The 23,989-nt window shown below is 38.7% G+C and overlaps 1 protein-coding gene across 3 annotated transcripts; it reads right to left on the bottom strand.

Moving 5' to 3' along the window:
* Window positions 1–14: 14 nt before the first annotated feature.
* On the bottom strand, window positions 15–11,996 carry LOC135638587 (protein STRUBBELIG-RECEPTOR FAMILY 6-like). 3 transcript variants are annotated; one of them, XM_065151757.1, is made up of 17 exons: window positions 11,888–11,996; window positions 11,634–11,746; window positions 10,636–10,768; window positions 10,482–10,553; window positions 10,341–10,412; window positions 10,194–10,265; window positions 10,041–10,112; window positions 9,565–9,636; window positions 9,411–9,476; window positions 9,263–9,328; window positions 8,870–9,174; window positions 6,139–6,416; window positions 4,481–4,752; window positions 2,491–2,626; window positions 959–1,095; window positions 608–764; window positions 15–430 (listed from the first exon to the last, which is right to left on the bottom strand). In XM_065151757.1, exons 2-17 carry the CDS (start codon window positions 11,737–11,739, stop codon window positions 284–286), a joined length of 2,163 nt encoding a protein of 720 aa, XP_065007829.1. In that variant the 5' UTR covers window positions 11,740–11,746; window positions 11,888–11,996; the 3' UTR covers window positions 15–283. The 3 variants fall into 3 exon arrangements, with proteins under 3 accessions (XP_065007829.1, XP_065007830.1, XP_065007831.1); XM_065151758.1 differs by lacking the exon at window positions 11,888–11,996 and having other exon boundaries at window positions 10,636–10,721; window positions 11,634–11,747; XM_065151759.1 differs by lacking the exons at window positions 11,634–11,746; window positions 11,888–11,996 and adding an exon at window positions 11,409–11,511.
* Window positions 11,997–23,989: the final 11,993 nt, after the last annotated feature.

Raw genomic sequence — 23,989 nt, 5'->3', positions numbered from 1 at the left:
GAATTATATTCAAGTTATTTGGGATCATGGATGAAACCATTCAAGAAAGCATCTGCATTTTGCTTGAATTCCTGAAGGGAGATCAGTCTTTTCCCCTCATCAAAATTGAGAAAAAAGAAGAAAAATAGAACGGTACAAGGACGAAGTTTTGATTCAATATCCTTGCCACTGGTGGAATCAAACCATCATGTCTTTGCCTCAGTGCAGAAGGAAGGTGATGTGCCCACAGCTGACATCGGTACGAGTAACATGTAAGAGGAGATGGGAAGCTGCATCCCTGGAATTAGAGCATGTAATCATCTGGTTCATCAGCTCGGCTCGTCTCCTGCATCTCCCCACCTACCATTCTCTTGCTCATGTTAGCCCTCTGAACCAGGCGGACTAGGGCTTGCACGACCTCTGACATGGGTGGCCGGAACTCGGGCTCAGGCTGTTGACAGCAACAAAGGTGGGATTCGTTATTGATTCCTAGATTTCTAATGGGAACAAACGAGTAACACATAATGCAGCAAAGTGTTATCGTGCAGTTTGGGTTCACAGAGGCAGATGCATGAGATTTTGCATGGACAGAGGCGGAGAGCAAATCACGAGGGATGAAGGGTTTAACCTGGACACACAGGGCTATAACATCAGCAAACCGAGACAGCGATTTTGCTGGGTATAGCCCCTTGAGGACTGGATCAACCATCCTATCCAGTGCATCAATGTCATGGAGCTGGGGAGTTGCCCACTGAACCAGTGACTGCTCTGGCCTCGGTCTTGAGCTGCACAAAAGTTTGCCACAAATCAGACCATCAACATAAACAATGAAACCATCGCTGAAGTATCCAAAGAGAATGCATTTATCATATGGCAGGAATTTAGATATAGTAATAATGTTAATTGAGGCTTATAACATAAGAAACTTAGTGCTTAGATGCCGTTTCTGAATCAACTTCTATCAGATTAACAGAAGTACCTGTCAAAAGGTTTCCGCCCAGTCAAAAGTTCAAGCATAACAATGCCAAAGTTGTACACGTCACTCTTCAAAGTATACTGGCCAGACATGGAAACTTCAGGTGGATCATATCCGGATGCCATATTCTGATCTGATGCCTGTAGAAATCATCAAGACAAACTGTAGCACTTTAATAGGCAAATTGTTGGTTTAAAAATATTTACCCATACAAAAATCCTTAAGTAAATGTCATTATACTACTCACCAGTCATTATGATAATGTTCACTTGGAAGCTGTAAAATCCATTGATTTAGCCACTCAGGAATATACAGCTCTTAATGTTTGGTTCTGTAGTAAAGCAAAATACTAAATCTCGAGTCTGGAATTCCAAAGCAATTTATCTAGGTTGAAATCTGCCTAATTCTTTGTTTTGATTTAGCATAGAACTAATATCATTCACTATTCTATCTGTTTGAGTTATGTTTGACTTGTAAAAAGGAAAACATATCTATCATTGATCTCAAATTGTTGCTATAACAACTTTTATGTGTTTCTTAAACTACCTAGCATATCCCTTAACTCCTAGTTACTGATATTATGTATCCTCAGATCCAGTAAACACACCCACCACCCTCCTTGCCAATCAAAGAGAAACAAGGTATTAAAAAGATTCTCCCACTGATTCAAGTCCTAGTCACATCTTTTATTCAGTTTACAACTTTAGATCACTAATTATTGTATCTAACATAGATTACCATGGTAGCATCATGACTATCATCTTGCAGCTAGGCTCTATGTTTTTCTTCCATCAGTTAGATATCACAAGTCCAAATAATTGACACCATCTCATTCTTCTCCTTTCACCCAAAAGTTAGATATCTGATCTCAACCCCACATGCCTAATGCTGCAATCGAACGTCATCAAACAGATGTCTCTTTATCAACACAACTTAGGTTCGCTCTCCACTGGCCCTATCAGCTAATACTTTTTCATGTTGTCCTTGTGTCAAGCTCTTGTTTGTTTTCTGCATATTCCCCAGCTAGGCTATTTCAATCCTCTGAATGTCTACTGCCTAAGGCAAACAAACTTACTGAAATACTGTGCAAACTCAAGAAGTAAAAGACTCATTAGCCACAAATCACTCTCTTCATTCTATGAATAACTAGTTGCAGTAAAGAGATTTCTCCCCTCCCTTTCTCTGTTCTTCCCCTTCACTATCAGCCTCCTACAAACAGGATGACTTTTATTAGTTACTAGGGACACTAGTACAATTTTCTTCATAATGAATATGGTAAAACGTGTATCAATGGCAAATGACATAGATTTGATCAAATGAACATAGAACGTAGGAATGGATTCTCTCCGGGAAAATGTCAAAGCAAAAAGACATTTAATTAAGACTCTTTCTTGTAAAACATGCATAATTTCAAGACAAATATTAGGAAAATATATTCCATATATATTTAAGACCAAACTTCAGCATTGTAATTCCACTACTTAACCTTGTAAAAACTAATTCAAAGCAGACAAGTTTATCACGTTATGCTTCACCTGGAATTCTGCATCAGGTACAAGGCTTTCCAACCCACAATCCGAAAGGTGTGGGTTGAGATCCACATCTAATAAGATATTGGAAGACTTGAAATTTTTGTGGACAAGAGATGGTGAGCAAACCTCATGGAGATACCTGCAAACCTCATTTGAAAATTTGACAGTAATTTAAGAGGAAAATAAAGGCAAAAAGATACTTCAATTAGGTGCTGAAGGAAATAAGAACCAACAAAAAGAAGCATCATAAATTATAGGAATTATCGAGTAAAACTTTTAATAGAAATTTTCATTTTGCACCATGTTTTTTGTGAAATTATGATTCAAACCCTCCCTTGCAGTGCACACCGTCTTGTCTCATATAATTATATCCTGCACCCTTGGCCAACAGGAAGTGGTCACCCAAAATGTTTCCTTTGACCCTCAGGATCTGTTTGTTGGCAATATATTAAGAAAAATCCCTACTTCCATAATAACACATAGCTTGTTCTCATTTATCAGATTTACATTTCTCATTTCCCCTTGCCATTTTTTCTCCTGTCTTCAGCCTCCCACCTCTGCTCCACACTCCACTTTTTGGGAGTAGCTTGCCTTACCCGCTTCCTCTCTCTCTCTCTCTCATCCAGCATCTATGTTTGCATATTAAAAGACAACTGCTCTTATTTCAGCATTCATGCAGGAAGGTATTTTCTGTAATACATAAGTCACAAAAGGTGTTTCTCAAACTTTTACTTTACCACTAACCAATAAACTAATATTTTCATCAATTGGTTGCTCAGGGTATTTCAACTCATGAAATATTACATAAGTTTTTGAAAGAAATGCTAATGACAAGGTATAGAATGTACTGAAGTGATTGTATAAATTGTAATTTTATTAAAGCATAGCTGTGAAATGAAAATTTCTCAAATTTTAATAGAAATAATCTAGGTGTTTGGACAACCTATTTTCAAGGCAATTGGGATGGTGGTTTGGTTGGGTGGCGGAGGGAAAAAAAGGCAAAATGGCATAACTTGTGAATAATATTCATGAACTAAAACATAAATAGTTCATAAATTTTATAAGTTGTGTGTATATATTGAGAGAAATATGAGTTCATTTTGTTTGAATAATATATGTTTACTATAAAATCATTTCACACGGACTTATTGGAGATTCCATAAGTATTAGAGAACTATAATTTGTGGAGATGATGACAATTAAAAGTTTGTAGGACTTATCACTTAAATTCAAGGACTAATCCTATAGAATGTGCTCCATCATGACTGGTCATTCATACTCATGTTAGTTTTAAAAAAATGGTTGTGGTACAAGAACATCCTACCGAAAACAACCACAAATGTAATATGAGTTTCAAGATACTACTTCCAATACAAATCCCCAAGCTAATATAACATAATTCAATCCCAATTCTCAAGATAATATCACCCTGACAAGGATAATATGCACACATGACAAATAAAATCTGACCGAGAAGCTTCACACTTGTTAAGATGATTGATTGTTATATTCAAACATAAAGTTCACTAGTCAATGAAAATAATTTCTAACAAGATATGTTGTGGTAGAAACAGCTAAGTTGTTCAATTTTATGACCAGTCGTTCGTGAGATATTACTCACTGGACAAGATTAATGTGTCATGTAAGCCATATTAGGTCTGAAAAAGCTACAAAGGGAAGATAGTCCAAAGTCCAAACATGTACATGAATTGCTTATGAAGACCTAAAAAGCACATAAAAGAAAAAAAGTAGCACCATATGCTTGTGAGTCAGAATAATGTTGATGAGAAATGAGATAATTGATTTTATTTATGACAACATCAAGATCTATCTGTGCAGGGATTTTCTCAAAATAACACTTGCAGTAAGCCTGAAGCAAGACTAGCAATAATTTCTTGACCAAATGGCAACTATGCTGCACTCATTGTTTTGTTTTCTGCCAATAAATTTCAGGTCAAGCAGAAAAAGGCTTCAAAACCATACTTTCACTTACTCTAATGCTCGTGCAGTACCAAGGGCTATCTTGATACGGGCAGTCCAACTCAGTGGCTTGCTGTATTCATCTGAGAGGTGAAGCAGATCATGTAATGGACCATTCTTGTAATATTCATATACCAGCAAATGTTGTCTATACTCAGAGCAATAGCCTACAAGTTCACTCAAATTTGGGTGATGCAGATTAGATATATTCGAGACCAGCTCAATGAAGTCATCTGATGACTGGTGAGGAAGAGCTGAAGAGTTTATTTTCTTCACAGCCATAACCTGCAGAATAATAAGCATTTTATATTTTAGTTCCTTTGTTCCTAAGGATGGCAACTAGTAAACATGGTCTCATTAGAGAGTAAAAAACATTAATCAAGAAAAAGTTATGAAGTATATATATTTTACAGAAATGAGGAGTTTGACTCCAAAGATTCCTTTTCAGTTTACATGGATAGAAGTTGTTCCAGAAACTTCATATTGAAAAAACAAAGAAATATAGCTCTGGTAAATGAAGTACATTCAATGCTTGTAACTAGGGAAATAAGATTTCGATAATCTGGATTATTATGCTAACAACAGCATTTCTGTTGCAGTGGATGAGTTGAAATGCTTCTTTGTTGAAGCACGTGCAATGCATCTCTTCTTTCTTGTGCACAAGGAATTGTATGTTGCATTCGTATTTTACAAGTAAATTAAGTTAACATAAGACTGATCAGCATTATTGGGCCTGCTATTATCAGTAATCCTGCTAAAAGTGAACATTATAATGGTGATTGCTTTTTAGATACACTATGTTCCCAACTTGTCATTCTAGATATTTCTGCTAGATGGTTCTGGTTGACAAATGTAGTTTACATGCTTTGAGGTTGTCTCCTTAATCAAATTACAAATTTCTTCAGCCATCCAACAGAACTTGGTTCTTCTGCTGACAACTGATGCTTTTCAATAATATGATTGACCTTAAAGGATAAAACATGATTTTTCATCTCTCGAGTTTGTCTTTATGGCCAAGAGAAATAGATGCCTAACATTAAATGAGTATGTTATTCAAATTGACCCGCAGGTGAAAATGAAATGTGTTTATCTTTCCTATGTAAGTTTTCCAATAACGTGTGGGAGAAATTGCTAGTTTTTAATAGCTTCGGTTTCTGATATGCAACAAGTTCTCTAGCACAAAGTATCAAAGGCAGAAATATATTGCAAGGTATGCAGTGATTTATTACTACTGCGTATTATGGTCTGAATACAATTCTAGATTGTTTTCCAGGCTATTTTGTGATGAAGAAGCCATCTGAAAATTGTAAATACTGATAAGAGACAATTTCGAGGGCTTTCTGCATGATAGGAACTGCCAGCTGCTTTGTGGATCCAGTTGGAAGTTGGTTTTCTGTTTTCCAATAATTGAACTTGTTTTCTTGTTTCATAACTTTTGGCTTCTCAAAGGTAGTTGAGAATTGTAGTGATTATAGTTGTCTGTGGTTTAAATAAGTTGGGGTTTGGTTCAAGTCCTATAACCAGGAGACATTGTGCATTGTTTATGCTGTTCTGTTTTGGCAAGGAACAAAATCACTTGTGAAAAGTTAAAAAGAATGTGTGCTTCAGACTACAGATCAGAAGTTTATTGAGAAAGGATAACACAAAGATCTGGTTTGAAGCAAAAGATACCTTTCCATCACTAAATTGTGCCTTGTAAACACGACCAAAAAGGCCTTCACCTACAAGATTATCTATGTTGAAGCTGTCTGTACCAATCTGCAAATCTGCTACGGAATAAACAGTCACTGCTATTGCTGTTGTATTATCCTTCTTCACAACAGGCTTGTTTGAGAAATCATCTTCACCCAGTGATTTGTGCCTTTCTATCGGTGGAGGTTTAAGGGTTATGGGAGCTAGTGGCGAGAATGTCACTGTATCTGTAGAGGATGTCTGGATTGTCTTCATCCCTACAGAAGATCATTCACATGATAAGCAAAATAACAATATGAATATGAACCAGAAAATCAAGTTACAGTGCCTAAAGTGAGAAAATGAGGGACATAAATTTGTGTAGAAAGTATATTACAAATTGGGTGGACTAATTTAAAGAGACTGGCAGGTTGCATTGTTGTTGTTTCAATGGCAATGAGTCCACAACAGTTGGAACTTTGTTATGAGTTATTCGTTTAAGAATGGACATCTACATCAGTTTTACACGGTGTCCACTTGTCTATCTAAACTCTTAATATGAATAACTCTGATAGACACTTGGAAAAAAAATGGTCAAAAAAATAAAACCAAAAATGGTTTGATGTTTTTCTTAAAGAAAGTAGACTTTCTTTTTGTCAATTTTAAACACATTGGAATTTCTTGATTAATACTAGATAGACTGAACTAGGTTAAAATTACATCTTTTGCAACATTCGGATTGGCCTGATTTCAGCTTTTTGCTGCATTGGAGAGGCATCATGTGGGCGTACTAGGTGCACGAGGCTCTTGTGGATCTTGGGAGGGTCAATGTACACATCTTACCAATATTTATCCAAATATAAAGAGGCTATTTTCATGACTCGAAACTTGATCTCTTAGGTCGCAAAGGAGCAACCCCAGTCTCCCTGCTATGGATAGGCATCATGTATCTCATTAAAGTCTATGATGACATGAAGCTTACAGATATGATACACAGATTGCACTTATGTAGGACTTGTGTATTATACTAACATGACAGATATCTATTACATTCATGTGCATTAGGGGGGGAATGATTGTGTTTACTCATTCAATTTAGGATCATATGTCATGTCATCACCACTAAGAACCAAAGTCATAATGAAGTTAGTTTTTAAAATCATATACCCATTTTTTTAATTTTATCACTAAAATACCTAAATTAGACCTGTCATATAAAATAAAATTCAAGAACCAGGCAATTTTAGTCCTGAAGGCTAAACTCCTTTTGTTCAAAATAGTCCCTGTAGTGTACATTACTTTATTAGGCACTATTAGTCCTTGATAATAAATGGTTTCTTATGCCAAGGCAGTGGCCTTTACGGTATAGGGACTAATTGTGTCTAATGCCGTGGATACAAGGGTTAAAATGAACAAAGTTAAAGTAGGGTTTAAGTTGATAAAATTCAGGGAACACTGCAGTCATTACACCTCTATATTTGAATTATACTTCTTGCCATAGAGAGTCAGATTCGCCGAAGCAGGTTTTAGATTTTCAACATGCGTCCAGGTGAATTGACCTAATGACAGTTACCTGGCGTGTATACTTATATGAGGAGCTTTTATGAAAATATAAGAGCTATCTAATTCCTTTTACTCAGCAGCCTTTGTGTTTTGCAGTATAGAACACAAAGGACCGCATGAAATTTGAGAAAGAAGATGTTCCAATGAAGTGAGAAAGGAAGCATATAGTGTCCAAATTGTGTCCTATAAAAATGATTATTCAAAAGGACAACCAACATGAAAAGGCAAACAAAAACTTTTGTTTGGTATAATAGCTAGGAGGTTGTATTCCTATGATGTATTTTCTCTGTAATTTCTATGCCGCTTATTAATAGTTTACTCTTCTTCTGAAATACTTTGCACAATGAGAAATTGACCATCTATATAAACTAGTGTAGCCTCACAATAAATGAGGCCACATTTACTTGGAAAAAGAAAAAGAAAATTAAGCACTACAAAAATGACTAATCAACAACAGAGTAGAAAGTTCCATAAACAGTTATATTGGCAAAAAAAAAAGAAATCCTAACCTCCATAACTTAATAATCACCAAAATGCTTGCCAAAAGTAAAGATATACTCAGAGTAACCTCAATTTAAAAAAAACGCAAATTAGATCCAGTAATATATACTGTTAAAACCCCAATCCCTTCAAAGCCTCAGTTTAGTGATCATTCAGATAAAAATTTCAGACCTTGTATGTTCAGAGAAATTATCAAGTTCTAAGTAGCTTAATTCTTGTTGAAATTACTTGATCATATAGTCATTCAGAGGCCCAATGTAGGCCAGTGTTTGGTCCAATCACAGATTCACAGGCCATGCCACAACAATATGCATAGGCATATTTCAACCTGTGTAATATATGATAGGATTAGAGATTAGTCTAAAGAAGTCCTTGTTTCTTAAATTTTAAGGAAAATGCTCCTTCACATCTGTGCTTGCCTGTGGTAGCATGAGATCTTGCAAAATTTTCCACTTAGTTAATTGCTGCATTTAACCAAAACCAAGAAATGGATAGCAGCGACTGAATGGATGGGGATGGGACAGAAGAACACATCCTCGAGTGGGAAACTGGAGCAGTATGAAGGCAACTGTTGGGTGAAGGTAGGCTGGCAGATTGCATGCCCCCATTTGTTAAAATGGAAAAGTAGAATTTTCCAGATATTATGCATGTAGAAACAACTAATTACCTTTAGCATCATCTGAAGCATGAGGGGCAAAAGGCTGATCCTTTTTTAGAACATTTTCCCTCGAAGATTTTCGTAATTTCTTCCTCATAAAAAAGAATGCAATTATTCCGCCTATGACCAAAATAGATATAATAATTCCTGCTGTTGTCCCGGCACCAATATTAAAGTTATTCCCACCTCCACCGCCTGATGATTGGTTACTTCCATCAGATTGTTGGCCTGGGTTGCTTTTTCGGCCTGGTGGAGGAGATCTATAAGGTGACGGTGGAGGTGCGGGTGATGAGCTCCATGAGTTACCATCAGTACTGCAAATTAAGATAAATATAAGATCCATATATTGTGACTCACATGGTCATCAGGCAGTTCATGTCACAGAAGCCATTAAATGCTCACCGAAGATTATTTATCTTTTTTAACCGATCAGGAATCCATCCGGTGAAGAGGTTATTTGCCACATTTCTAAAAGCAAGAACATGTAAATCAACTAACATAAACTACAGAAACTATTTTTTATAAAACATAGTGAAATGTATACACTTACAAATCTTGAAGGGGAAGATTCGCAAGGACATCTATCTGGCCTGTAAACTGGTTGTTCTCCAAATACCTATATAAAATTAATGAATGATACATCTGTACTGTTTTCAGAATGAAATTTAATCAAGTTTATTGGATTTAACATTTATTCAACATACAAGGTTGTCAAACTTGATAGGTTGTTAAAGCTCTGTGGAAGTTCACTAGTAAGTTGATTGAAGGACAAGTCCCTGCAATATAAAGTTGTCATTCTTTAAGTGCAACGAAAGCAGATATTCACTTGAATAAAGTCAAGCTGACAACCTAGTGATTCGCTTATAAGTACCTAGAAGAGAATTCTATCTGACAAAATGGATAAATTAGCAATAATGATTTCAAACTCTTGGTGAAATAATCATGTTACTGTGTTCAATCATTTCATAGATGAACAAATCTATTCCATGATTTGCAAGTCAATTTAAATGTGTGACATGATAAACCTTACAGAAGTTTAAATGTGTCAAACATATTGTTACAGAAAATAGCATTCTATCAAACAATAGAATGATGATTAGATTATTTTATTGTATGAAGCGAGTGGTCGTCAAGCAGACACTAAGTAACATAATGACAAAATAGTAAAGTTTACACTTACATTGTTGTGAGATTAGAAAGGCTTCCAAACATATCACTCAGGTTTCCTTGTAGTTGATTATGAGCAAGATTTCTACATCAATTGGCACTTTGTTTAGATTGATAGCATCATGGTCAATAGTACAGAAAATAATGGGATTAAACTGCCACTCACAGATACTTAAGTGTCACCATCTGGAAGATTGAATAAGGTATATTTGCACCAAATTGGTTACCTCCAAAGTTTCTGCAAAGTTTATCCACATGAAGGTCACACAGAAGCATGCAAACAGTTAAAACTATCCCCACTTGCGTCACTTACAAACTCTGGAGGTTTGGTGGAAGGTTATAAGGTATTGGGTCTCCACCTCCAAGATTATTATTGCTCATGTCACTGCATTTTAACATCAGGGGATTAGATCCAAAATATAAAATATGATATGAATGGTTTCATCCAACTCACAGCTCAGCTAGCGAAGACATGCTTGCCAAATTATAGCCAGGTGTCCCAGCAAGTTCCAACCCTGACAATTTGCTGATATAGTCCACAAGGGTGACAAAAACCATCAGATAAAGCAACAACTCCAAACATAAATTTCATTTGAACAGAACCTCACATTGCTGTAACAGCGGAGCCTGTGCATGTAACACCCAGCCATGAATCCCCACAGGGATCACCACCACTTGGAACCCAACCTGTTAGCTGAGATGGCGAATTTAGGCTGGTAAAAAGGATGTTGAGAGAAGAAGCTGCACATGGAACATAATAACAAAATAAAAAAATAAAAAATCAGCACTGAATCTATTTAAGCTTAAAGTTCATAAGTTGCCATGAAGTCAGACAAGTGCATGCCAATAATTACACTCAGAGGCCATCGCTTCATTATGAAAAAAGAGTTAAAATTGGAAACGAAATGTCTGCAACTTAGCTAAGCTTGGTCAAAAATCCACCACGAAGAATCTGATGAAGATGCAATATAAGTCAACATCCTATTTATATTTCTCTTGATAGCATGCTCAAATATAGATCATCTAGCAAAGGGAAGATTTACTAGAAAGTATACGTATTATATCCCTAAACGGACGAACAAGAAAAGAAGCCATTTATCCTTGTTTAGAAATGAGTCTTTTCCCTTTTCGGCCAAGGTTCGATCCTTCCTTCAAATCCAACCAAAATTGTTTTTTTCCCCAGTATTCTCTCCACCAAAACCAAAACTTTCATCTTTTTTCCGTAGAAAACAACAATATGGACTAAACTATTCTTCAAATCCCGGAAACCCAAGAATGTTTATAAAGATCAAGAGCATGAATTTTAGCCCGTTAAACACCAGAAGATAACGACTCAACGACCAGAAACAACTTGCGAAATTCTCACCCTGTTTCTCTATACCTCAAAAAAGATTATTATTTTTTTCCTCAAGAAAACTCTTTCTTCACCGAAAAGCAAAAAAGACAGCTGCTGAAGAAATCTAAAACCATTCACCATCAGTCTAAAGGCAATAAAAAGGATCGAGAACATCTAACTAAAGAAGTCCTTTTCCTCAACAGAGAGACTTCTTTTCACCAAAGAGAAAAGAAAAAGGAAAGCTGCTGAAGAATCTCCGGAACCACTCACCATCAGTCTCGTCCGTGATGCCACCGACACCACCTGGATCCCCGGCCAAAATGCAGGCCAAAAGAACCCCAGTCACCACCACACCATTCCCCCTCTCCTTCGCCATTCACCACCTACAGGCCAAAACAAGTTAGCACATTGTTTACTCGAAGTTGCATATTGGGGAGGGGGGGAGAGGAGGGGAAGGGGAACTATCGAGGAATGATGGGATGAAATGAAATGATTAAAGAAGGAAAGAGGGACTCGTCTTTTACTGTTAGCCGGGAAGAGGGGAAACCTTTTTGCCGCTCGTGTCGATAGAGAGAGCAAGGAGAAAGTGACCCCTCTTCACACTCAGTGTCGGTGAGCGGACTTGGGGTGGGCGAGGGTGATCCGTTGTCGTGTACGAGGCTACCGGTGTTGTTCGACATGTCAAAGCTAATTCAACTAGCTGATAAATATCGGATTCTCAAATTGAATTCTGATCTGATTGCCGCTGAATTATCCGATGGTCTCAAATCGTACTCGTGTTTCCAAATAATAAATTTTTTTTTTAATCTTTCGGAAAAAATTAAATTATATTTTCACCGATTATCTTTATAAATTTTTTTAATAAGGAATAAATATATGAAATAAATATTATATAAAATAATAATTTAATAATATTATATTATTATTAAATTAAAAATATACTTATAATATTGATTCGATGATATTCATCGTTTGATAAGTTATTTATCTTTTAAGAATTTATTAAATAAAAAATATATATTAAAATAAAAAAAATAGTATATTTTTTTTTCTAATTGTGTGGATTCGGAAGACTTCGTAATGACTTCATAAATCATGATATCAGATCATGATATCATGCATAAACAAACCTTAGGGACCTTGAATTCAAACAAATGTCTTCGGTCTTATTCCCTACAATTCAAATCATCAAAAAACAAAAAAATCCTATATTTATATTTAAGCTCATTCTTTTAGATATTTATACAACTTCGTGAAGACTCGAGCTCCTTTCAATTCATTAAGAAGTTCATCCACCACTGGTATTGGGTATTTGTCCTTGACGGTGATGCCATTTAAAGCTCGGTAATCGATGCACATCCGTTAATTTTCGTCCTTCTTGCGTACAAGTAGCACCGGTGAGGAATAGGGGCTGCAACTTAGCCGAATCACCCCTGTTTCAAGCATCTCCTTTACGATCTTTTCAATTTCATCTTTTTGGAGGTGAGGATATCGGTATGGTCGAGTGTTCGCTAGTGGCTTGCCCGGAAGGATTGGAATTCGATGGTCATGTTGCCGAGAAGGAGGAAGACCGCGCGGTTCAGCAAATATGTCGGCAAATTCAGTAAGCAATTGGGCAAGATTTTGATCTTCAATTTCTATTTTCTTCCCCTTTGGTTGCTGCTGGAGGTGCATCAAAAAGCCACCATTTACCTTGTGTAAAACTTTCTCCATTCGTTGGGTCGAAATAGTGGTAACGTTGCTTCCGCGCTTCCCGCGTAGGATGATCTGTTTGCCCTTACAGTAGAATTTCATAATTAATTTAAAAAAGTTCCAAGAGACATCTGTTAGGAAATCATTGGGGGGCGACATCATATGCGCAGCGGAAGAACAAGAAAACAAAAATCCCCGATTCCCAAAAAGATGTTCATCGTCTCGCGAAGATTGGTGCGCAATAAATCCGCAAAACACAAAACTGTGTATAGAGATTGTGTTACCTAGGGAGATCGTATATCCCTGTTTCCTTGCAGATCCTTAGGAGAGGGTGAAGGAGGTCAAGCATCCTCCTCTCTAGCGGTGATCCACACAGCAGGGTTGCGACGACGCTCCTCAAAACTCTAGGCCTACTCTGAGGTGGAGAGGGAGAGGAGAATAGGAAAGGCAAGCAAAGACTCTCTCCTATGAGGCTGTGAATCCCTCCTATTTATAGAGATCCCGTGTCAAACCCTAATGGGTCCTTCCCTAGTGGGTATTGGATCTGCATCCAATAAGACAAGGGCTCCGTCGGATATCTCATATCCGAACCTCTACTCATCGCAATGCCTACCATATGTGTGTGACCCTCTAGGTCCAATATCGAGCTGGCCGTGAGTCATACCTGTCAGAACTCCTTCTAACTCAATGAATTATTATCTCTGTAATAATTCACTCGACTCATCGACTACGGACGTACTAGGCCACTACGCCGTAGTCCCCAAACGATACAGGGGAATCCAATCCATTGGACCTGTTTGTCCTCAGTTACCATGTACCTATAGTCCCTCATTCATCTAATATCCCAGAGACCGTATATCGAGTATGGTGTTGTCAAACCCATACGGTTTCTACTCGAGTCTCGCTCTAATCGGATTCTCCCGGAGAACTCTTTCTCTCTCAACCCGAATGACCCTAGCTAGGGATTTGTCTGAGCAAGAACACATGGGATATTCCTCTCATGACGCCGAGAGTGGATGATCCTTTATCGACACTCAATAGCCCTCGTAAGGTCGACTACCACTCCCAATGACCAGTTGTACTAGATCTGGGATAGCCAAACCTATAAGTTTGGTATCAAAGAGTGGAGCACTCATACAGGACATCCTTGGTGTCTCAAGTCTAAGGACCAGATACACCACTAGGACTACGGAATCACTATCTGACAATAAGTCATCATCAACCATCCAGCATTCCGTAAGCTGATCAATCAGTGAACTCATTCTCCAATAAGCACCTATACTGTATCCCTAGTGTCCCTACACGAGCAACTATGAGACCAGCTGCATCCATCATATGGACGGGTATACAGCACACTAGTCTATCCGGTTATCACAATGTCCCTCTCGAGTAACCTATGACCGGGATTATTTAGGATATGTGTTTAAAGGTGAATCGATCTCATTATCGTGATCTCATCACGATCCGATTCCCATTGCACAAATCCAAGGACATCACAATATATATATGCATTTATGAAATAGTTATAAAGTGATATACGCCAAAATATAATAAGCAAAAAGATTCTGTATCAAGTCACACGTGCCATCACTCACGTGATTGGCTTGCTGGGCACCTATGACTAGCAACATCACCTAGTGTAGTCAGCCATTCTATACCAAGCACTGCCTCATAGTCATCGATTGGTAGGAGGAAGAAATCGGTGATAATTTCTTGGTCTTGTAGTAATAGTTTCACCTGCGGGCATCTTTGGTCGCACTTTAGGATTCTGCCGTCGGCAACCTTTACATCGAACTTGCTGCAACCTTCAATATGCAGTGTCATCCGAGCAGCAACCTTACTATTCAGGAAGTTATTAGTGCTACCCGTGTCGATGAGAACAGTGATCGACTGTTGTTTGAGAAGGCCTCCAACTTTCATCGTTTGCGGATTTGAGTAGCTGGCTAGTGCGTGTACCGTAATATCGGTCGACTGTGACTCTTCTTCCATATCTTCTTCTTCATGTTCAAGGCTCTCTTCTAGATGTTCAATGACCTCTTCTTCTACTGGTTCAATCATAAGAAGTCTACCTTTTTTACAGCGATGCTCGCGGCTCCACGGCTCGTCGTAATGCCAACATAACCCCTTCGCAGATCGCTCCCGAAGTTCTTCTCTTGTTAACATTTTCGGTGCAGGGACTCGGTTGATAGTAGGGGGGGCTGAGGGCTTTAGTATTGTAGGTCGTGGAGTAATCCTAGTCCTCCGGGCTTCATGGTTCAATCGCTCTTCTTGAAGTCGTGCGAAAGAGATGGCTGCCATAAGCGTGTATGGTTGTCGCGCCTTAACTTCTCCCCGGATCTCCGGCTTTAAGCCCTCAATAAAGGTCCCCAATAATTGTTTTTCAGACCAATCATGAGTTTGATTAGATAATCTTTCAAATCTGGTTTGGTACTCCTGAATGGTGGAGGTTTGTCGGATCTTTGCTAGTTGTCCGTCAATGTTCTCATAATAAGTTGGTCCGAAGCGGATCAGTAGTCCTTCTTTGAATTGTCGCCATGAAAGGGCTCCATAAGTGTGTTCAAACCAGTCAAACCATTGTATGGCATCCCCTTCAAGATGTATAGCTGCAATTTCCACCATGGATGCATCCACAGTTTTATGGTAACGAAAATATCGCTCCGCGCGCGAGATCCAACCAATTGGGTCTCCTTCTTCCCATCTAGGGAACTCCACTCTCATGCGCGAATAGTTGGGGTGGGTCATAGAACCTCCCCTCCCTTGGAAGTCATCTCTTTGGGCATGATTTGATTGATTAGAGCTCTCTCCTTGATGTGATTTCTTCGGGCTTGGTGGTCGGTCCAAACCGAATTCGGTAAGGAGAGTCCGAATCTTATCCTCCATTCGTGTCTCAAAGGCTTCAAATTTAGCATTGATTGCCTCCTCAGATGCCATAGTATATGACTCCAAATCTGTGATGTTAAGATCTCTCTTTTGTTGACGGATTAAAGGCATGTATAGGTTTGATAGAAATCATTGAAAGTTTGCTGCAGAATTGTGTTGTCTTGTAAGAGCATAATTAACGTCGAAGAAACAGCGGTTTCTCGACGAAATCTCCACAAAAAATTTAAGAGATTTGAGTAGGGAATTGACAGTAATATCTCAGTTTATATAACAGCAAAGATGTCCAATTTAATCAAGAAAATTTCGATAGTAACAGCAAGAAAATTGGTGTAAGTTGCGATAGCAGAATTCTCGTCGAAAAATTTCAGCAACTTACGATGAAATTTACAGCAATATAGGAACGAATTTTTTTTTTTTTTTTGGATTTTCGAATAGGGATAACTAAATTGCAGCAGCAGTAAGGTAGGAAACCAGAACCTATTGCAATTCACAAGGAGATCAAAGGATGATCTGCGGTGGTGGAGATGATGGTGGAATTTGGCGACGATCTTTTAAGCAATTGTGGGAATTGCTTTGGGCGGTTGTGGAGGGTTGATGGATGGCAGTGGAAAGGCAGCGAGATGCCAAGAACGCTACTCTGATACCAGGTGTTAGAACCCTTGCAGATTCTAAACTTGGGGTTGATCTCTTTAGGGGATCAGCCTCCTTGGAACTCTATAGGGGTTCCTCCCTCCAAGTTGCTGCTCAAAGGCTGCAGAAAAGATTCATCTATTGCTTAACAAAAGAGGAGGAATACATGACTATTTATAGGGCTTCTAAACCCTAACTCCTAATAGGACCCATACTTAAAACTCTTACTTCTAACCAACTCCTAATATGACTCATACTCAAGACTCATATTCCCTTACAACTCCTAATTATTCTCTAAGAAAAAACCTCTTACATGAATGTCCCTCTCAATTATGACTCTCCTAGCTAGAGTCCTAACAGAATGTCATTCTCAATTAGGACTCTCCTAGCTAGAGTTCTAACAGAATGTCCCTCTCAATTAGGACTCTCCTAGCTAGAGCCCTAGCTAGAGGAACTAAATGTATGAATCATGAAGCAAAAAAAAATAATGGCAGCTGATGTCTTTAGAACAAACAGGGATTTTTTTTTTTTTTTTGAAGGAAAAGAAAATATATTGCCACTAAATACTAATCAGCATAAAACTATAAAGCCCACGGGTCATCCGTAAAATACAGAAATTGGAAAGACTCACATCTATCATAAAAATGCCAGTGAATGACTTATAGGATGTTGAGAGCTCTGAGTAAGTGAGCAACTTGATGTCAAGTAAGTGAAAAAATCATTAAAAAATAGATCTCAAAAACCAAGGGATAAGGGACAATCGTTGCCAAAATTTATAACTTACAGGGAATCAAATTCGATCCATATGTAAGAAAGTTGTAATCAAACATAGCCTCAGCCATTAGAGGGTTAGAAGCTTCACAGGATCCCATCCCCCTCCCCAGCCACAGCAAAAAGTGTCAGAAGAGTTTCGGATGAGGTACCCAATGGCTACAGGAAGATCCAGAAATCTAATAACACCATTAAACTCCAAATAGTATTGGAAACTTACCTGTTCATCCTCAAGGCTCTCATCAAACATAACGTCGAAGCCCTCAAGAACCTGGGAGGACCCATAGGAATCATTGACAGCCAATAGATTTTCCTTGAAAGGGGTGGAAACCTTGGAAGGACGGTTGCAATCCTTAACGTCGTGACGATTGTTCCACTATAACCAAAGGCAAGTAGCAATAGTGGCTAAGAATCTATCTTAAAGAAGGTTTGTTTTTATGTAGGAACCTTGTCAATCCAAGCAACTTTGAAAGCTTGGGCAAAACTATAATCAAATAGGATGTGGGGTGAGTCATGATAAACAGAAGAACATGTGTATGATGTTTGAGATAGAAGATGACAGGCGATTTCAAGAGAGCTTTCATCACAAGATTTATATCTTGGGTGTCATCTTAAGCCGTCATATTATCTTCCATCCTTGCCAAAGGTCCTCGGATGTATCATATTTGGTCAGTTGCTTATAAGCACTATTGACAGTTAGACTGTATGCTGGATTATAAGTCGGGTTGATTTGATTGATAGATGAATGACCAAAATTTGTTTAATAAATTGTAATATCCCTCACATTTGAAAATTATTAATAAGGATTTATATAAAAATTTTAGGACCTATATGTAAATATAAAAATTTCAAGAATTAAACTGCTAAGTTGCAAAATGAAAAGAAAATAAAGAAAACCGAAAATTTCGGTTTTATCCCACCGCCTCCCACGCACTCTCGGTTTCTTCGAGAAACAGAGAGGAGCGGTGGGGCGTGAGGAGAGAAGAAAGAAGAAGAAGAGGGAAAAGAAGAGAGGAGGAAGAGGGAGAAGAGAAGAAAAGAAGAAGAAGAAGAAGAAGAAGAAGAAGAGAGGGAAGATGGAGAGGAGAGGGAGAGGCAGCAGCCGCAGCTAGGGCTGCTGCACCTCTGTTTCCCGCAGGTGGAAACAGAGGAGAGTATGTGTGGGGCATTGGGGAGAAGAAGAAGAAGAAGAAGAAGAAGAGAGGAGGATAGCTGCGGCAAGGCTGCAACGAGGAGGTGTGTGGCGTTGGGGAGGAAAAGGGAAGAGGAGAAGAAGAGAAGGAGAAGAAGAGGGAAAAGAGAGGGACGAGGGAGAGGAGCGAGAGGTGGCAGCAGCTAGGGCTGCAGCACCTCTGTTTCCTGCAGGTGGAAACAGAGGAGAGGTGTGGGGAGTTCGAAGAGGAGAAGAAGAAGAAGAGGAAGAGAAGAAGAAGAGGAAGCAGGAGAAGAGGTTGTGATACCTCTGTTTCCTGCAGAGGAAACAGAGGAGAGGGTGTGTGTGACGCTGGGGAAGAAGGAGCTGTAGCTGCGGCGATGGCAGCAGTAGCTGGAAGAGAAGAAGAAGAGGAAGATGAGCAGGGGAGGAAGAAGAGGTTGCGGCCGTGGCTGCGGCCGCGACTACAGCAGTTGCAGTGGGGAGAGAAGAAGAAGAAGAAGAAGAAGAAGAAGAAGAAGAAGAAGAAGAAGAAGAAGAAGAGAGGAGGATAGCTACGGCAAGGCTGCAGCGAGGAGGGGTGTGGCGTTGGGGAGGAAAAGGGAAGAGGAGAAGAAGAGAAGGAGAAGAAGAGGGAAAAGAGACGGACGAGGGAGAGGAGCGAGAGGTGGCAGCAGCTAAGGCTGCAGCACTTGTGTTTCCTGTAGGTGGAAACAGAGGAGAGGTGTGGGGCGTTCGAAGAGGAGAAGAAGAAGAAGAGGAAGTAGGAGAAGAGGTTGTAATACCTCTGTTTCCTGCAGAGGAAACAGAGGAGAGGGTGTGTGTGATGCCGGGGAAGAAGGGGCTGCAGCTGCGGCGATGGCAGCTGCAGCTGGAAGAGAAGAAGAAGAGGAAGATGAGCAGGGGAGGAAGAAGAGGTTGCGGCTGTGGCTGCGGTCGCGATTGCAGCAGTTGCAGCGGGGAGAGAAGAAGAAGAAAGGAAGGAGAAGGAAGAGGAGAAGGGAAAGAAGTAGCTACGGTTGCGGCAGTGGCAGCTGCAGCTGTGGCAGGGAAAGAGAAAAAGGAAAGGAAGAAGAAGAGAAAGGGAAGGAGAGGAAGAAGAGAGGAAGAGGAGAAGGGGCTGCGGCTGCGGCGATGGCAGATGCAGTTGGAAGAGAAGAAGGAGAGGAAGATGAGCAGGGGAGGAAGAAGAGGCTGCGGCCGTGGCTGAGGCTGCGACTGCAGCAGTGCAGTTGGGAAAGAAAAGAAAGGAAAGAGGGAAAAAGGGGCTGCGGACGGGATTGCGGCCGCATCGGCAGCGACTGCGTATGCAGCAGTTATGTCTGCGAGAGAAGGGAGGAAGGAAGATAGTGCGGTGGAAGGGGTTGAGATTGTGGCAGCGGCTGCGGCGGCGGCTGTGGCAGCTGCGTTTGGGAAAGAAAAAGAAGGAATGAGAGTAAGAGAGAGCATGTGACTGTGTCTCGATGTTCGACACGTGGTGTAGTTGCGAAGAAAAGAAGAAAACGGGAGCACAAAACGAAACAGAGAGAGGACACGGAGGAAAAGTAGAAGGATTTGGGCTGGCACCTTCTTTGGATCTTCGGATCGAAATCCTTGAAAGGCAAGTTCCCTGATCGTTTCTCCTATAATTGCTCTGATATTTCTTATTGCAGGTTCCCGATTCGTTCCTCCTGTAATTGTTGTAATCTTTCCTATTGCAAGTATCCTGATCTTTCCTTACTGTAATTTGATCTCTACATTTGATTTGAATATGTGGAACTTAAATTGTTCTAGCCTTGCATTTGATATATCTCTTGTTTATACATATCGATCCGAATCTGTGCAACTTTTGAGATTCTGACCTTTCGTCCTTGTTATGATTATAACTTCATGTATTGACCTCTGATTTGGACAAAACTTATTTGATCAGAATATAGACTCATAAACCTTTGTTTTGATAGCTTATTTTAAGAATACGGAGTAAGTTTGTCTGCCCAAACTTCTGTTTCAAATGAGCCTACTGATTTTGCAAAACAAGGATCGTAATTTCTGACCTTTCGATATTGAACTGCTTATAAGTCCCTATTGCAAACGTTGATTTATTCAAAGCTTATTTCATTGGAAACTAGACTTGAAAATCTTTCTTTTGACATATAGTTGTGAATTTTAGAATCCAAATGCCTACCCTAGTATCTATTGAATCTGACCCTATGTATTCTGCAAAACAGTGATTGTGTTTTGACCTTGGGTTACCAAATCAAAGGTAACTCCTTGTTAGAAACTCTGATTCGTACGAAACTTGTTTCAACAGAAAATAGGTTGATATATCTTTCAATGACAGCTTTATTAAGGGTATTGGAGCATAATTGATAATCTGAAGTATTTGTTCTATGTGCCATTGGAATTCTGTCAGAAATCGAGCTTTGGTCGATTTCGCGTATTCTGTTTCATTCCTTTGGATATTGATTTCTTCTAACCTTCTTATTTGAATTGAGCTAAATATGATTGCTTGGCTTCCCTGTATACTCTTGCTTCAATTTCATTCCTAATATGAATAGATTTGTGAGAGATTTGTTCCTTGCATCATATTGTCTTGAAAAGGCACATGTATGTTTTGTTGTTCCGCGTGTGCTTCCGATATATGCTACTTATTGCTAAAACTGTCCTCTTGTACTCTGGTGTGTGGGATTGTCTGGACCTTTGCCAGAAATGGTAAAGGGTATGTGCTTATTGCCAGCTCCGTGGGATATTCTGGACCTTTGCCAGAAATGGTAAAGGGTATGTGCTTAGAGCCTGCGATGCTCTGCCGGCCCCCCCTCTGACTTCACCTAGACGTGGGTGGATGGAGCTCCCAGACGTGGGAGACTTTTGTTAGGTGGTCATTCAGAAATGGATGAATCACATTCTAACTGAGATCCCACTACACCTTCTATATGTTTGATATGATATCCAGAGCTTTGGTTATGTGTTTCTGTACATGCTTTGGATAAGAATGATATGATTGCAACGTCAAGGATGACGTTTGAGCTTCTGTACGGTATTTGTTTTTCATATGCTCTGAAATGGTTCATTCACTGTTGATATGCTTCGAAATGTTCCATATGCCGTTGATATGCTCCGGAACATTTCATACGCCATTGATAAACTCCGAAATGTTTCATTCGTTACTGATATGCTCCAATTACTCTGTGCTCCATTTGCTATGAACTGATATGTTCTGAAATGTCCTATCTGCCATTGATATGCTCCAATTACTCTGTGCTCTATTTGTTATGAATCAAATATGTTTGAATGACATGATACATATGATTTTGTATCTAATGAGATGGTATCCTTGAGAATTCTTGTATTATGTCTTGCATTATGATACCTTACTTGTTTGAAATCGTTCTTTTTATTCTGAATATGCTTTGTCACTTGCTGGGCCGTTTTTGGCTCACTCCGTTATTATATAAATCTTTCAGATCAGCTTGTCACTCTTCGAGATGTTTGATTTGGGCTGAGGCAGTGGATAGCTATTCATAATTATGGGCAAGTCTGATTGGTTATTATGATATTATTGTATAAGTATGTTTTGTATGTAATGAAATGTTGTCGATGAACCGAAATTGGATATACTGTGTCAAAGTGTTAGGAGATCTCTCTTATTTGGAATTTCAGAATGTTAAGTCTAATTTATGATGATACGAACTTGTGGTGAATAGTTGGAGTTCTGATTGTATATATTACTTAGCTTGTGAATTTATAAATGTTGTTCATGTTTGTTAAATTGGCTTGGGTTGCCATAAATGTGAATTATCGAGTGATGTGATATATGATTATAAATTGCACAGGTTTTATAGATGTGAATTTGATAGAATGTTTTTCAGTGTCCTCAAACGTTAGTTTGGATCTTGGATTGGTCCATGATGAAAATTTTAAAAATCATGGATATTTTAAGGGGCGTGACAGAGGTGGTATCAGAGCATGGTTTGAGGATTACTGAAATATTTGATATGTTGATGTGCAAAATATATTGAGGTCTAATGAACTTTAGTGATTGGTGGAAATTTTCTTTGATGCATTTTAGGAATCTGGGATGATGAGGACATTTGGTCCTCCTATTTCATCTGATTTTGATTAATTAAGTGGGATGAATAGGGTAATCGGGGATATTGAATCAGAGTGGCGCTGCAGAAGCATGGTGCACCTAATCCATTGGTGGCAGAAAAATGGATGATGCGAATAGGGAAGATATTTGATGTTCAAAATTGTTCCGATGATCAAACGATTTCTTTTGCCACCTTATATTAGAAGTAGAGGCTGATCATTAATGGGAACAATGAAAAAAAAAAAATAATTTTGAAGATCAATGACAAGAATGATAAGGACAAGTTTACCAATAAGAATGTGATTGGAAATGAATCAGTAAGTAATAACAAGAGGGTCAAGACATTTGGATTTGAAAAGGGAAGTCACCACAAAAGACTCAATCATGTGTGAATTGCAAGTTAAATTATGAAACAAGTTTGTGTTTGTGGGTGGCTAGAGTCTATTTGCGTGCGGAAAGTTGGATCATAAAATAAAAGACCGCCCTTTGAACAAGAAGAAAGAGTCACTGTCTCATAAACCATCAGCCCATGTTAGAGTGTATGCTATTACTGAATATGATTCTAAAACTTCTGAATTAGTGGTCGAAGGTATTATGCATGTTTATGAAAGAATGCAAATATTTGTTTGAACATGGGTTCTATCTACGATTTGATTCGTAACATGTTGCCTATCACTTGGGTATTCAACCTAGACCACTGTATTATGTGATATATATAAAATACGATCATTGGAGATTCTTTGATAACGAACTTGAATCTGGTCCTCTTGTCTGATTTTTATTGGAGAACTTGAACTTTTTGTTGATTTAGTTCTCCTAGAGATTTGGAGTTTTGATATTATACTTGGTATGGATTGACTATCTTCCTATCATACCAGTATAGATTGTTATATAACAAATGATCACTTTTTGCATATTTGATCATTCGATCTTTTATTTTGAAAGTATTGGACATGATTTATCTCCTTGCCTAATGTATCCCAGAATGACTTGCTTGGATTACCTCCAAACGTGACTTTGCTTTTGATTCGGTCTTTGGGACAATCCCAATATCTAAGCCTCTCTGCAGAATGATATCATTTGAGTAAGTGGAATTAGAAAAACAACTACAAGGATTATTAAATAAGGATTTTATTTGGCTTAATATTTTATCATGGGGTGCTCCGGGGTTTGTTAAAAAGATGGATGGAACATTGAGGCTTTGTATTGATTATGGATAGTTGAATCAGGTGATCATCAAAAACGAGTATTTTCTGAAGTAACGACTTGCTTGATTAATTACAGGGTGCGCAAGTATTTTTAGAAATTGATTGAAGGTCGGGTTACCGTCTATTGAGGATCAAGGAGCAGAATATTTCGGCCACTCTTAGATAATTATGTCATTATATTATATTGATGAAATTATTTGAGAGCAGGAGGAGGAAATAAAGA

The sequence above is a fragment of the Musa acuminata genome, chromosome BXJ3-5 (assembly GCF_036884655.1).
Source record: "Musa acuminata AAA Group cultivar baxijiao chromosome BXJ3-5, Cavendish_Baxijiao_AAA, whole genome shotgun sequence".
In the NCBI taxonomy this organism is placed as follows: Eukaryota; Viridiplantae; Streptophyta; class Magnoliopsida; order Zingiberales; family Musaceae; genus Musa; species Musa acuminata.
Note: the sequence above shows the minus strand (reverse complement) of the source record. Positions and strands in the feature narration are given on the sequence as shown.